Raw genomic sequence first — 16,289 nt, forward strand, 5'->3', positions numbered from 1 at the left:
ATCTTTAAGGATCAACTACTCAGAGGACTGATGCCTTCTTTACAGCTGTTTTAAAGGGTAAATAAACAAAGTAGGAGGGACTTCCCTGGTGATCCAGTGGTTAAGACTCCATACGTTCACTGTTTGATTCTCTGTTGGGGAATTAAGATCCTGCATACCACATGGCGTGGCCAATTAAAATAAAATAAAAAATGTAGGAGAGGGAAGGCATGAAATATACTGACCAAACGGACAAATCCTAACTCCCAGAACAGTCACGCAAGCACTCCATGAGACCAATAACATAAAACTCACACCATATCCCCAGGAGAAGTCCGAGCTGCCTTCAGTAGAGATCCCTGTGCTTGTATAACTTGGAAAAGCAGACCTTGAATTTCCAGTGTCAGCTGATGTAAAAGGTGATTCTTGTGTGATGTCAGATTCACTAAATGCACAAGTGGGAAGGAAAAGAGAAAACAGAAAAATTCTTCTATTTCCTCAAGTTTCTGTAGCATTAACTACTCAGCAATCTTTTAGGTGTTAGACATTTGTACAAATACATCCACAGAGATAAAAATAAATGAAGAATTTGAAATGTAAGCATCACAGTAAGGTCTGACCTAATTCCTACAGAATTGATGGCAGCCATTCTAAATAATTCTAATCTTAGTTTACAATTAATATTTTTTAACATTTCACTTATAACATCTACACTCAAGAAACTAAAGACATTTCAGAAATACTAGGAATAGTATGTGAACTTGTATGCCACTTTTAGTTTACTAAGCACTTTCACAGATATTAACTGCATTTATCCTCACAATCTGGTGATGTAAAACTCACCAGTACATCTAGTGATATACTTTAAGACAAAAACTCTGGAAATTTAGTACTAGATTTTGAAACAAGGTTTTATGACTATAGTTTTTGTATGATACCACAATTGCTTTTCAGAATCCTCTGTGAAGTTACCATCTCCTCTGTCCTATTTCTTAAAATAATAATTGCAGCTAATATTTACTCAGCATTTACTATATTTTATCTCATTTATATTCACTACACCCTTTAAGAGATACTATTACCAGGTAAATAACTTGCCCAATATTATTCAGCAGCTGCTGCTGCTGCTGCTGCTGCCAAGTCGCTTCAGTCGTGTCCAACTCTGTGCGACCCCATAGATGGCAGCCCAGTAGGCTCCCCCATCCCTGGGATTCTCAAGGCAAGAACACTGGAGTGGGTTGCCATTTTGAAAGTGAAAGTGAAGTCGCTCAGTCATGTCCAACTCTTCGTGACCCCATGGACTGCAGCCTACCAGGCTCCTCCATCCATGGGATTTTCCAGGCAAGAGTGCTGGAGTGGGGTGCCATCGCCTTCTCCAATTATTCTGCTAATAGGTAGCAAAACCAAGATTAAAAATCTGATCTGTTTGGATTCCTCCTGCGTTTCTGCTTTTAACTACCTCATAATACTATTTTTCAAAGATTACAAAAATAAGTATCTTTCTACTAGTTGTTCCAGAATGGAAGTTGAATGGTATTGAAAAATGTGACAAAAATTCTTTTGTTTCATCAGTACAAGGCTTGATACCAATCCTAAGGCAAAAAACCCAAAACTTATGCCATTATCAAGTGCAATAAGCAAACAGTACACTTTGTGTCATTACCTTTGGGAACTTAGGTCCTTTTCACGGCTGTCATTGGCAGAGGAAATTTCATCCAGTTGCTCAGGAAGAGGATGATGATTAAGAGCATGTTTTGTTATTCCTTTCCTGTGAAATGGAAAAATAGTTATATTTTTGTAAAGAAAAAAATATATACTTTTCAGTAACTTGATCTACAAGTCACCTACTTCTTGCTGTTCAGGAACTGCACTATCCAATGCAATAGCCATTAGCCACTAGCAGTTAAAATGTGGTCAGCTGGAAATGAGATACACTTTAAGTATAAAACACACAGGATTTTGAAGTCTTAGTACAACAAGAATGTACAATGTACCACTAATTATTTTATTTTGGTTACATGTTAAAATGATAATATTCTGGATATACAGGGGTTAAACAAAATATATTAAAACTTATTTCACTGCAAATTGAAAACATAATAAGGTATAAAACACACTTATTAGAACAGCTAAGATAAAATACAGTGATAACACTAAATGCAGGCGAAGATATGGAGAAACTGGATTTCTCATACATTGCTGGTAGGAATGTAAAATGGTACAACCACTTGGGAATAATTTCACAGTTTCTTATAAAACTAAATGCATGCGTTAATCATAAGACCTACCCATTGCACTCTTGGGTTAATCCCAGAGAAATGAAAATTTATGTTCACACAAAATCTGTACACAAACATTCAGAGCAGCTTTATTTATAATTGAAAAAAAAATTAGAAGAACTGAAATGTCCTTTCACAGGTGAATAATTCAACTTTGGTATCTCTACACACACAGTGGAATATGATTTAGCAATAAAAAGGCATGAACTGATACATGCAACCACTTGGATGGATTGCAAAGGCATCATACTTACTGAAAAAAGCCAATCTCAAAAGGTTACATACACTACATGATTCTATTTATATTACATTCACAAATGAGAAAAATACAGAGGTGAAGAAAAGATTAGTGGTTCCAGGGTATGGAGAAAGGAATGGAAGTGACTATAAAGGGCTATATAAGGATGTTTCTTGGTGGTGATAGAACAGCGCTGTATCTTGATTGCACTGGTGGTTAAATAAATACATAAATGAGACCAAATTGCATAGAACTATGTATACATATACATACACAAAAGAGTGGATATAAAAATTGATGAAAACTGAGTAAGGTTTATAGTCTACTTAACAGTACTGTACCAATGTCCGTTTCATGGCTTTGAAAGTTACATAAGTTGTCATCATTGGGGGAATCTGAGTGAAGGGTTCATGGGACTCTATGTACTATTTTTGTAACTTCCTGTAAGTCCATAGTTACTTAAAAATAAAAAGATTAAAAAGTTAATATCACCTGTTTCTACTACTTTTTAGTGTGAGTATCTCAAAGTTTTAAGTTATGTGTTTTGTATTATATTTCTATTGGACCGTGCTGTTCTAGAGAGTTCAACATGTGCATTAGAATAAACTATGAAAAAAGTGAAAGTGTTAGTTGCTTCAGTTATGTCTCACTCTTTGCGACCCTATACACTGTAGCCCGTAAGGCTCCTCTGTCCATGGATTCTCCAGGCAAGAATACTGGAGTGGGTAGCCACTCCCTTCTCCGGAGGATCTTCCTGACCCAGGGGTCAAACCTGGGTCTCCCACACTGCAAGTAGATTCTTTGCCATCTGAGCCACTAGGGAAGCCTCAGAATAAACTATGGGGTCAATTATTGTATGTTCCAATCCTAATCATCTATAGTAGACTTTCTTTCCACACAAAATCCTATAGTCAAATAACTTCATAGGTTAAACAAAGTTACACAGGTTTCTTTACAATAGGTTTTCCAAGGGCTTTTAATATGCAAATGTGTATTATAAATGTAATACTCTTGTTTCACAAGAAAGGAAAGCGAGGCACTGAAGGATTAAGGAACTTGCTTAAGGTCATATGGCTAGTAAGTGATGGAGCCAGGATTCAAATCCAAATAGTCTGTCTCAGGCTGCTCAGAGCAGATGAATAGTTTGAGATTTTAATAAACTGTACCATTTTTGTATATTAAGATAAAGACCTACTCAGCAGAGCTTGTACTTTAAATTATTTCTCAAATGGTGGAGCTGAATTAGTGGAGAGCTTTTTTCTTCTCATTCAATGATCTTATAACCAAAAGCTTGTCTTTGAAACACTGGTGGAGATCAGAAATGTGGATTCCAGTGATGAAATAGAAACTTAAGACATATTTTAGTCTGTCAGAGAAATTTGGTTATGAAGTAACAATCAGATAATACCAAAGATATATTAACTTTGATCATAGACTTATGGTTATTAAATAAGAAAATGTATATAATTTTTAGAAATGCATAATGAAGCATATAGGGGGAAATGATAATGTCTGGGGTTTTCCAATATTTCACAGATGACAGGCTGAAAAAATATACAGATGAAATATGAAGCAAATATATTAAAATTTTGATAACTGTTTTAATGTAGGTGATGGGTTCAGTTCAGTTGCTCAGTCGTGTCCGACTCTTTGCAACCCCATGAATCACAGCATGCCAGGCCTCCTTGTCCATCACCAACTCCCGGAGTTCACTCAGACTCACGTCCATTGAGTCAGTGATGCCATCCAGCCATCTCATCCTCTGTCGTCCCCTTCTCCTCCTGCCCCCAATCCCTCCCAGCATCAGAGTCTTTTCCAATGAGTCAACTCTTTGCATGAGGTGGCCAAAGTACTGGAGCTTCAGCTTTAGCATCAGTCCTTCCAAAGAAATCCCAGGGTTGATCTCCTTCAGAATGGACTGGTTGGATCTCCTTGCAGTCCAAGGGACTCTCAAGAGTCTTCTCCAACACCACACTTCAAAAGCATCAATTCTTCAGCGCTCAGCCTTCTTCACAGTCCAACTCTCACATCCATACATGACCACAGGAAAAACCATAGCCTTGACTAGACGGACCTTAGTCGGCAAAGTAATGTCTCTGCTTTTGAATATGCCATCTAGGTTGGTCATAACTTTTCTTCCAAGGAGTAAGCGTCTCTTAATTTCATGGCTGCAGTCACCATCTGCAGTGATTCTGGAGCCCCCCAAAAATAAAGTCTGACACTGTTTCCACTGTTTCCCCATCTATTTCCCATGAAGTGATGGGACCCGATGCCATGATCTTCGTTTTCTGAATGTTGAGCTTTAGGCCAACTTTTTTGCTCTCCTCTTTCACTTTCATCAAGAGGCTTTTTAGTTCCTCTTCACTTTCTGCCGTAAGGGTGGTGTCATCTGCATATCTGAGGTTATTGACATTTCTCCCGGCAATCTTGATTCCAGCTTGTGTTTCTTCCAGTCCAGCGTTTCTCATGATGTACTCTGCATAGAAGTTAAATAAGCAGAGTGACAATATACAGCCTTGACGTACTCCTTTTCCTAGTTGGAACCAGTCTGTTGTTCCATGTCCAGTTCTAACTGTTGCTTCCTGACCTGCATACAGATTTCTCAAGAGGCAGGTCAGGTGGTCTGGTATTCCCATCTCTTTTAGAATTTTCCACAGTTTATTGTGATCCACACAGTCAAAGGCTTTGGCATAGTCAAGAAAGCAGAAATAGATGTTTTTCTGGAACTCTCTTGCCTTTTCCATGATCCAGCAGATGTTGGCAATTTGATCTCTGGTTCCTCTGCCTTTTCTAAAACCAGCTTGAACATCAGGAAGTTCTTGGTTCACGTATTGCTGAAGCCTGGCTTGGAGAATTTTGAGCATTACTTTTTTACTAGCATGTGAGATGAGTACAATTGTGTGGTAGTTTGAACATTCTTTGGCATTGCCTTTCTTTGCAATTGGAACGAAAACTGACCTTTTCCAGTCCTGTGGCCACTGCTGAGTTTTCCAAATTTGCTGGCATATTGAGTGCAGCACTTTCACAGCATCATCTTTCAGGATTTGAAACAGCTCAACTGGAATTCCATCACCTCCACTAGCTTTGTTCATAGTGATGCTTTCTAAGGCCCACTTGACTTCACATTCCAGGATGTTTGGCTCTAGGTAAGTGATCACACAATCATGATTATCTGGGTCGTGAAGATCTTTTTTGTACAGTTCTTCTGTGTATTCTTGCCACCTCTTCTTAATATCTTCAGCTTCTGTTAGGTCCATACCATTTCTGTCCTTTATCGAGCCCATCTTTGCATGAAATGTTCCCTTGGTATCTCTGATTTTCTTTGAAGAGATCTCTAGTCTTTCCAATTCTGTTCTTTTCCTCTATTTCTTTGCATTGATCGCTGAAGAAGGCTTTCTTATCTCTTCTTGCTATTCTCTGGAACTCTGTATTCAGATGCTTATATCTTTCCTTTTCTCCTTTGCTTTTCGCCTCTCTTCTTTTCACAGCTATTTGTAAGGCCTCCCCAGACAGCCATTTTGCTTTTTTGCATTTCTTTTCCATGGGGATGGTCTTGATCCCTGTCTCCTGTACAATGTCACGAACCTCATTCCATAGTTCATCAGGCACTCTATCTATCAGATCTAGGCCGTTAAATCTATTTTTCACTTCCACTGTATAATCATAAGGGATTTGATTTAGGTCATACCTGAATGGTCTAGCGGTTTTCCCTACTTTCTTCAATATATTATTCACTATACAATTATGCTCGAGATTTATCATTTTTAAAATGTCAAGCTGTATGCTTATGCCAAAATCTTTTTAATATCTATAATTTGGAACTATTAGAAAACTAAAGTTAGTTCTTCAAAGCAAATTATAACACCAAAAGGGAAAAGTACCTTTAATATACTGTTATTTAAATGCATATAATCTTCATTATTGTCATTATTCACATTATTCTGACACTTCTAGAAAATCATCTTTTGGGAGAGTTATCTTTAGGGAGTATGAAATCAACAATAGAGAACAAGTAACATAACCAAGTGGTTCAGTGGTAAAGAATCTGTTTGCCAAGGCAGAGAATGCAGGTTTGATCCTTGGGTCAGGAAGATCCCCTGGAGAAGGAAATGGCAACCCACTCCAGTATTCTTGCCTGGGACATCCCATGTTCAGAGGAGCCTGGTGGGCTACAGTCCATGGGGTCGCAAAAGAGATGACTAAACAAGAACAACAACAACATAACCATACTGGGTCAATAATTCTGGTCCAATAAATGCAATCAACAATTTTTTTCCATAAATGATACTTTTTTCACTCTCATAATGGTCAGAATTAATTATAAAACCAGGTTTTTGGCTAAGCTCTGCTCCCTAGATTGGGAAATGACTTTCTTCTTCCTAGTTCCTAAAAAGCTTAACTGAGTCGCTTCTGCGTCTATCCTATTATTTAATAGATAACAAGCTTCTGAAAGGCAAGGAAAGATCATAGACTGATTTTCTTTGTATGGCTATTGTACCAAATAGAGATGGGAAGGGACAAGGAAATTACCACTCACTGAGGACCTACTATGTGTCAAGCTCTATGCCATCACTTTTAGATAAGGTCTTAGCCTATATTGCAGAAGTGAAAGCTCAAAAATTTAGTAATTTGCCTAAAATGAATAAGGCTAGAAAAGAGTCTAAACAGAAACCCAAATGTGACTGAAAATACCATGCCTGTTATTACTCTGTATAGGTAATAGTTAATAAACGTATGGTTGTTAAAATTACACAGTTCAGTGGAGGGAAAAAAATTGGTATTTGGGGTTGAAAAGCCCAAGCTCAAAACCTATTGGTTATATAATCTTAAGGTATGTACCTTTCTTATATTTCATCTGCTGAAAAACATACTCATCTTACAGAGTTGTCACAAGAATGAAGATGTGAAAGTATTTTTGAAAGTATAGTGAAAGTGAAGTCGCTCAGTCGTGTGCAACTCTTTGCAACCCCATGGACTATAGCCTACCAGGCTCCTCCGTCCATGGGATTTTCCAGGCAAGAGTACTGGAGTGGGTTGCCATTTCCTTTGTATCTTCCAACCCAGGGATCGAACCCAGGTCTCCCTCATTGTAAGCAAGACGCTTTACCGTCTGAGCCACCAGGGAAGTCTAAAGTATTAACAAATAGATGACATTCTCATTACTTCCTAAATTACAACATTTCACTAGGGGAGGGAGGTGGGTCTTTAAGCCAGAAATATTTGCTCTCTGGGCTTCCCTGGTGGCTCAGATGGTAAAGAATCTGCCTGCAATATGGGAAACCCAGGTTCCATCCCCGCATCGGGAAGATCCCTTGGAGGAAGGCATGGCAACCCACTCTGGTATTCTTGCCTGGAAAAAATCCATGGACCGAGGAGCCTCTGTGGCAATCCAGAGAGTATCTAAGAGTTGGAGAAGCCTTAAGTGACTTAGCACACAGCACACTTGCTCTCTAAAGTCTCAAAAGCAAAACTGATCCTCAAGGATTCCGACACTAAGTTGCAGAGGTGGGGAGGCAGTTATGTGTAATGGTTATGACCACAAGCTTCAAAATCAGACAACAGGTTTATACTTCAGCTCCACCACCTTCCGGCCGTGTGATCTCTGGCATGCTACAACCTTTAAACCTGGAATCTTTATCTGTGCAAAATAATAATAGTTCCTATCTGGTATCCTTATTGATAGAGTTGTGAGCTAATGCATATAAGTAGCTTTGCAGTGTGGTTGGCGCCAGACGTATTCAACTTTCTTGTAGCATTCAGCTATTAACAGTTTCACGAGTTGTCAATGGCCATTGACACTGGGGCGTGGAACACGTGGAAACTACAAAATGCCTTAGGATACCAAGTCCCTAAGCTCAAGAAGTGCAGGCCAAACAGACCAAGTTTCTAGGACAGCACAAGTAACATGCCCTTATTAGCTGGAGCAGGAAACAGAAGGGCCAACGTCCGGCAAAGCTGGTAGGAGAGAATTCCAAAGATTTTCTTCCTCACCCTGGGAAAGGTAAAAGGAGCAAGGGACTGGGCAGGAAGGGTCCCCAGCGCGCCTGCGACCCTCCTCGGCACCCCCCGGCCCGGGCTGGAGTAGCTGAGCAGTTCACTCACAACTCCAAGTTCTGTGGCACCGCCTTCCTAGTGTATCTGGAGGTCATTCTCTTCTTCCTCCTCAGCCGCGGCGGGGGCGGACAAGCCAGGGTGGGGGCCTCCAAGCCTGGCCCTCGCGCCCGCTCCGGCTCGGCCCCCTCCCGCCACCTTCCCGCCCCGTCCGCCCCGTTTCCTAGACTCCAGATCGCCACTTTGCCAGGGCCCCCACCTCCCTAGTCTTCCGGCTTGCCCGTGGGGGCGGAAGTGACGATACCACAGGAGCACTCGCCTAATGCTTCCGCCGATGTGCCTCGGTACGACGGCCCGGGGTTCCGAGGCTGAGTCGTTTCTAACTTTCGGAGTTTCCTCGGGGTTCTGGTTCCAGACGAACGTGTGGACCCATCCGGGGCCTGGCTGTGTCTACTGCTGGCAGTTCCCCACCAGCTCACTAGGTAGGAGAGACGGCTGAGGAAAGGTGCTGCGACAAAGACTTGCCGAAGAGGCCCAGGCCCAAGACCGTAAGCGGAATTTGCTTCATTTTGTTGGGCGAAGGAGAGAGCCTAGTCTGAGTAAAGAGCCCCTAGACTCCAAGCCAGGCCTCTGTTGCTTGGTTGCAAGCAAGCTTGCAGTGCTCCCAGTTTTCTCATATATACAGTGTGGAGTTAGCCTGCGTGGTCTCAAAAGTCCCTTCTAGCCCTGTCACTAGAGGACTTCCCTGGTGCCTCAGACTGTAAAGGTCTGCCTACAATGCTGGAGACCCAAGTTCAGTCCCTGGGTTGGGAAGATCTCCTGGAGAAGGAAATGGCAACCCACTCCAGTATTCTTGCCTGGAAAATCCCATGGACGGAGGAGCCTACAGTTCATGGGGTTGCAAAGAGTCGGACACGACTGAACGACTTCACTTCAGCCCTGTCACGAAATTCTTCATAATAAGGCTTTCCCGGTGGCTCAGACTAAAGAATCTGTCCGCAGTGGGGGAGACCCGTGTTCGATCCCTGGATCGGGAAGATCCCCTGGAGAAGGAAGTGGCAACCCACTCCAGTATTCTTGCCTGGAGAATCGCGTGAATTCCCAATCCATAGGGTCGCAAAGAATCGGACACGACTGAAGCGTTTAGCACGCGGGCACTTGGGTTAAAAGGCCAAATGGACAGTCTGTAGTGAAAGAATGTCTGGATAGAAGATGCAAGTTCCTCTGGACCTCATTTTACTAATCCGTTAGAAAAACAAGTCTGAAAATCGAATTGCAGCGGTGAAGTGGATGATCCAGCGCAGTTTTTTCTTTTACCAAGCCTCTGCTGCTGCTGCTGCTGCTAAGCCGCTTTAGTCGTGTCCGATTCTGTGCGACCCCATAGACGGCAGCCCACTAGGCTCCTCCATCCATGGGATTTTCCAGCAAGAGTACTGGAGTGGGTTGCCATTGCCTTCTCGGTACCAAGCCTCACCTGACAACAATAGTGAACTAGTACTTCTGTATGTAAGCGAAACCTTTAGAAGAGAGTTATTCACCACCTCCTAATATCCCAGAGCTATACCCTCTGAAACCTGAAAAGGGAAAATTTAGAACAGATAGTTGTAGGATCAAGAGCCATGGGCAGATTATTTGGGGGTGAAATGATAGGAATGAATGTTTTGTAGTTTTGAATTCTTCTATCCCACACAATGGGAAAGATTTAAATTCTGCGGAGGAAGGGAGATTGTGCTTAAGAATATTTAAATATTAAAAATTTAACTAGGGAAGGATTATAGAGATAACAGATAACAGTCTCATTCTCCAATTAAGGGAAAAGCCACAGAAAGAGAAAATGAAATGCCCAGAACACAACTGGGACTTTAGGCAGACCTGGGATTTTTGATAGTGTTTCAAAAGATGTTATTGCAGTTTTTCCGAAAGTGTGTTGTACACACCACTGATAATGCAAGGGCAACATTTTTTATTTTATTCTTAATGCTTATTTATTAGTTTGGGAATGTGGTATTGGATTTCCATTTGTTATATATTAAAAATTCTTTTAATATAAGTATAAAATTGTCATTAAAAGAATATTAAATAAGTGTTACCATAGTTGGTATGTGGTCAGTGCAAAAATCATGATGATGGTATGTGAATCACTGAATTAGGGGAACAGTGTTAATGGAATTGCCTAGCATAGTTCAGGGACTAGGATATTACTTCTGCATTATTCTATATGGTTTATATTATTGAAACTTTAAATGTAACTTTCAAAGAAGAATGGAGGAAAATATGAAGTTTGCTACAGTGGAAGACACCGTAGAGTATCGCCTGTTCCTGATACCAGATAAACCAGGGGACCCAGAAGAATGCAGAGAGATCCTTCAAAAGTACATTGAGAGGATAATGACCCAGTTTGCACCTATGCTGGTCCCCTATATCTGGCAGAATCAGCCTTTCAATCTCAGATATAAACCTGGGAAAGGTAAGGTTATTTTGCTTATTTTGCTTTGATACATGTGACTTTTAATGTCATTCTGACACCAGTGATGTGTAATAGTCCACAGTTCATTCAGTGTTGTCAGGAAGACTTATATCCTGAACTCTTTATGGTATTTGCTGAAATTCAGTTAAGCTCTTGAACTTAAAAAATTAAAAAAAATATTCATGTTGATGAAAGCTTTCTAATAGTCATTATCTTAGGAACTAATACATACTCAACATTATCAAGCCATGGCTTTACTTTTGAACTTTACTATGCCATCATATATCTAGGTTCCTACACTAAACAGGTTCCGGCTGGCTTCTTTAACCATAGTTCTTTCAGCTGTTACTCTGTATTCCTCGGTCTTGATAGTGTGTTTACTAGGCTGCCTTGTTTCAAATAGTTGTTTTGCTAAGGGTCTAAGAGTGGCTCTGCTTGGCTTATAAAGAGAAATAATTGAGCTAAGCAACCACTATTTTCCACCCAGAAGCATTTTGACATTCCTTCACTGCTCCCTGTATTGTCAGTGCATGAGATCTGACCTGTGGCCAAATAATGGCACTTTGTCATCTCATTTCTTATAACTTTACTAAAATGAGTCATGGATAACTTACCAAGGCTCTATTCATGCAACAACAACTTCTGTGAGGTCTTATTTCATATCAGGAGCCTGACATCTTGTGATTCCTTCATTCTGGCTCATTTTAATGCTTCTCTGTTAACCTTTTGGCTGCTGCTGCTGCTGCTAAGTCGCTTCAGTCGTGTCTGACTCTGTGCGACCCCGTAGACAGCAGCCCACCAGGCTCCCCCATCCCTGGGATTCTCCAGGCAAGAACACTGGAGTGGGTTGCCATTTCCTTCTCCAATGTAGGGAAGTGAAAAGTGAAAGTGAAGTTGCTCAGTCATGTCTGACACTTCGCGACCCCATGGACTGCAGCCTACCAGGCTCCTCCGTCCATGGGATTTTCCAGGCAAGAGTACTGGAGTGGGGTGCCATCGCCTTCTCCAACCTTTTGGCTAGCAGTTGCCAAATGTAAAACGTTAATTTTATTGAATGCCTTATCACTGATATTTGTGACACTTATTGGCAAGAACACTGTCCCATTAGCATAACATGGCCAAAACTAATTCCCTATCTTTTTTCTCGAAAATAATTTTTACACAGTGTTTTCTTGTCTTGCTTAATGGTATTGCTATCCACCTAGTAGTCAAGCTTGTTAGTAATTCAAAATCATCCTCAAATCCTCACTTCACTATGTTCCACAGGCACTAAATCCTACTGTTATTACCCTTGAAATCTGACCCTTTCTCACATCCGTTTGGCTACAGTCTAAGCCCTCTTCATCCGGAAGACTACAGTGGCCCCCTAACTAACCTCTCTGGTCCCAATGTCTCCAGTTCCTGACAGTGTTGACAGTTACCTTGTAAAACCAATCTGATCATGTCACTCTCCTGTCCAACACCCTGCAACAGTTCTGCATTGCTTCTGGATGAAATTAACATTGAAGTTTAATATGTAAAGTGAAAGTCATTCAGTCATGTCCGACTCTTTGTGACCCCATGGACTATACAGTCCTTGCAATTCTCCAGGCCAGAGAATTCTCCAGTGGGTAGCCTTTCCCTTCTCCAGAGGATCTTCCCAACCCAGGGATTGAACCCAGGTCTCCCTCGTTGCAGGAGGACTCTTTCCTAGCTGAGCCCCAAGGGAAACCCTTAATATGTAAGGTAGATAAAAATGAAGCCACTCTGACTGGAGCTTCTCTAGTTGAAGGAACTTGGGAGATCTAGAGTAGGGAGAAGAGTTGGTTGGGCGGTTTGTCCCACCTGTGTGGCGCTTTTTTTGCCATGGCAGCTCTTGAGACACTCCGCAGTACACTTGTTTGACCTTCATTCTGTTAATATGGTATATTACGTCAGTTGGTTTTCCTGTGTCAAATCATCCTTGCATTCTAGGAATAAATCTCACTTGGTCATGGTGTACAATCCTTTTAACATGTTGCTGAATTAGTTTGCAAGTGTTTTGTTGGCTCATGCTGGCCTCATAAAACAAGTTTGGGAATGTTTCTTCCTCTTCAGTGTTTTTTTTTTTTTTATGTTAATTCTTCTTTAAATGTTTGGTAGAGTTTTCCAGTGAAGTCATCTAGCCCTGGGCTTTTCTTTGTTGAGAAGTTTCTGATTGTTAATTCACTTTCCTTACTTTTATAGATATGTACAGATTTTCTACGTCTATGTGTCCCAGTCTTGATAAGTTGTGTGTTTCCAGGAATTTATGCATTTCTTCTAAGGTATCCAGTTTGTTGGTATACAGTTGTTCTTTGTGTTTTCTTATAATTTTTATTTCTGTGGCATAGGTTGTGATATTCCTTTCCTCTTTCATTTCTGATTTTAGCTATTTGAGTCTGTTTTACTTAGTTAATCTAATGTTTTGTCAATTTTGTTGATCTTTTAAACAAACCAACTCAGTTTAGTTGATTTTTTTAAAATATTGTTTTCCTGTGAAAATGCTGCACTCAATATGCCAGCAAATTTGGAAAACTCAGCAGTGGCCACAGGACTGGAAAAGGTCAGTTTTCATTCCAATTCCAAAGAAAGGCAATGCCAAAGAATGTTCAAACTACCGCACAATTGCACTCATCTCACATGCTAGTGAAGTAATGCTCAAAATTCTCCAAGCCAGGCTTCAGCAATACGTGAACTGTGAACTTCCAGATGTTCAAGCTGGTTTTAGAAAAGGCAGAGGAACCAGAGATCAAATTGCCAACATCCGCTGGATCATGGAAAAGGCAAGAGAGTTCCAGAAAAACATCTATTTCTGCTTTCTTGACTATGCCAAAGCCTTTGACTGTGTGGATCACAATAAACTGTGGAAAATTCTAAAAGAGATGGGAATACCAGACCACCTGACCTGCCTCTTGAGAAATCTGTATGCAGGTCAGGAAGCAACAGTTAGAACTGGACATGGAACAACAGACTGGTTCCAACTAGGAAAAGGAGTACGTCAAGGCTGTATATTGTCACTCTGCTTATTTAACTTCTATGCAGAGTACATCATGAGAAACGCTGGACTGGAAGAAACACAAGCTGGAATCAAGATTGCCGGGAGAAATGTCAATAACCTCAGATATGCAGATGACACCACCCTTACGGCAGAAAGTGAAGAGGAACTAAAAAGCCTCTTGATGAAAGTGAAAGAGGAGAGCAAAAAAGTTGGCCTAAAGCTCAACATTCAGAAAACGAAGATCATGGCATCGGGTCCCATCACTTCATGGGAAATAGATGGGGAAACAGTGGAAACAGTGTCAGACTTTATTTTTGGGGGGCTCCAGAATCACTGCAGATGGTGACTGCAGCCATGAAATTAAGAGACGCTTACTCCTTGGAAGAAAAGTTATGACCAACCTAGATGGCATATTCAAAAGCAGTGACATTACTTTGCCGACTAAGGTCCGTCTAGTCAAGGCTATGGTTTTTCCTGTGGTCATGTATGGATGTGAGAGTTGGACTGTGAAGAAGGCTGAGCGCTGAAGAATTGATGCTTTTGAAGTGTGGTGTTGGAGAAGACTCTTGAGAGTCCCTTGGACTGCAAGGAGATCCAACCAGTCCATTCTGAAGGAGATCAACCCTGGGATTTCTTTGGAAGGACTGATGTTAAAGCTGAAGCTCCAGTACTTTGGCCACCTCATGCAAAGAGTTGACTCATTGGAAAAGACTCTGATGCTGGGAGGGATTGGGGGCAGGAGGAGAAGGGGACGACAGAGGATGAGATGGCTGGATGGCATCACGGACTCGATGGACGTGAGTCTGAGTGAACTCTGGGAGATGGTGATGAACAGGGAGTCCTGGCGTGCTGCGATTCATGGGGTCGCAAAGAGTCGGACACGACTAAGTGATTGAAGTGAACTGAACTGAACTGAACTGATTATTTATTTCATTGATCTCTGCTCTAATCTTCATTATTTCCTTCCTCTAGCTTGGAATTTAGTTCTTTTTATAGTTCCTAAAGGTATCAAGATACGTTGTTGATCTGAGATCTTTTATGACTGTAAACTTCCTCCTAGCACTGCTTTCACTGTATCCCATATGTTAGGTTTGTTGTATTGGTTTTCATTGAAAGTGTTAAAGTGAAAGTGTTAGTTGGTCAGTCGTGTATCTGACTCTTTTCAACCCCGTGGACTATAACCTGCCAGGCTCCTCTGTCCATGGAATTCTCTGGGCAAGAATACTGGAGTGGGTTGCAATTTCCTCCTCCAGAGGATCGTCCCCACTCAGGGATTGAACCTGGGTCTCCCGCATTGCGGGTAGATTCTTTACTGTTTAAGCCACCAGGGAAGCCCTGGTTTTCATTAGTCTCCCAATATTTTCTAATTCCCCTTACGACTTCTTCTTTGACCCATTGGCTATCTGAGTATATTGTTTAAGTTCTACATGTTTTTGGATAATGCACTTGTTTGAAAATTTCTGCCGATACTCCCAGAACACACAATCATCTCTCATGCCTCTGTGCCTTTACACATGCATGTGTTCTCTTTCTGGAAAGCCTACTGTGGTCATTCCTCCAGAGGCGCGTAGCTCAGATATCACATACTTTATGACCACGTAGCCCTCAGTGTATACCTCTGTTCATCATCTTGTTTTGTGATTGGTTGTCTATCTCCTGTTGTCCAGACTCTAAGCTCTTCAAGAGTAAGCTTCTTTCTTATATCTTGTTCAGGATTGCAACCCCAGCTCCTAGTATATGGCCATACTCCTGGGGCATAGCCAGTCAATAAGTTTGTTTAATTGAATGATTGCTTGTACTTTTATTTGAACTGATAAATTTATTTGATTATATCATTGCTTTTCTCTTGTTTTTAGGAAATGTTCCTGCTCATATATTTGGCATAACAAAGTTTGGGGATAACATTGAGGATGAATGGTTTATTGTTTATATAGTGAAGCAAATTACGAAAGAATTTCCAGAGTTAGTAGCAAGGTATTATAGTTTTATTAATAATTCTTAAACAAGTATCATATTAATGCATATATATGAAATCTAGAAAAATGGCACTGATGAAGCTAGTAGAGAACAGACTTGTGGCTAAAGAGGGGGACGGTGAGGATGGGATGAATTGAGACAGTAGTGTTGACATGCATGCACTATTATATGTAAGACAGATAGATAGTGGAAAGTTGCTGTATAACATAGGGAACCCAGCCTCCTGCTCTGTGATGGCCTAGAAGGATGGGGTAAGGGGAAGGGAGGGAGGCTCCAGAGGGAGGGAGATGTGTATATACA

At 41.1% G+C, this 16,289-nt stretch overlaps 2 protein-coding genes across 3 annotated transcripts in view; one reads left to right on the top strand and one right to left on the bottom strand.

Annotated features, from left to right (window-relative positions):
* Positions 1-8,806, bottom strand: part of FAM149B1 (family with sequence similarity 149 member B1) — a 51,220-nt gene extending 42,414 nt beyond the window's left edge. Inside the window, exons 1-3 of the mRNA XM_052639794.1 lie at positions 8,599-8,806; positions 1,643-1,747; positions 295-424 (exon numbers count right to left, since the gene is read on the bottom strand). Of these exons, the coding sequence (XP_052495754.1) occupies positions 295-424; positions 1,643-1,747; positions 8,599-8,645 (282 nt within the window). The 5' untranslated portion in view covers positions 8,646-8,806. The remainder of the gene's footprint in view (positions 1-294; positions 425-1,642; positions 1,748-8,598) is intronic.
* A 135-nt stretch (positions 8,807-8,941) lies between these two features.
* The window catches only part of ECD (ecdysoneless cell cycle regulator), a 30,903-nt gene continuing 23,555 nt past the window's right edge, over positions 8,942-16,289 (top strand). The window contains exons 1-3 of one of the 2 annotated variants that reach the window (XM_052640084.1): positions 8,942-9,095; positions 10,806-11,014; positions 15,869-15,986. In XM_052640084.1, the coding sequence (XP_052496044.1) occupies positions 10,810-11,014; positions 15,869-15,986 (323 nt within the window). In that variant the 5' untranslated portion in view covers positions 8,942-9,095; positions 10,806-10,809. The remainder of the gene's footprint in view (positions 9,096-10,805; positions 11,015-15,868; positions 15,987-16,289) is intronic. The other variant, XM_052640085.1, reaches the window with a different exon arrangement.

This window comes from Budorcas taxicolor, chromosome 5 (genome assembly GCF_023091745.1).
Source record: "Budorcas taxicolor isolate Tak-1 chromosome 5, Takin1.1, whole genome shotgun sequence".
Lineage (NCBI taxonomy): Eukaryota > Metazoa > Chordata > Mammalia > Artiodactyla > Bovidae > Budorcas > Budorcas taxicolor.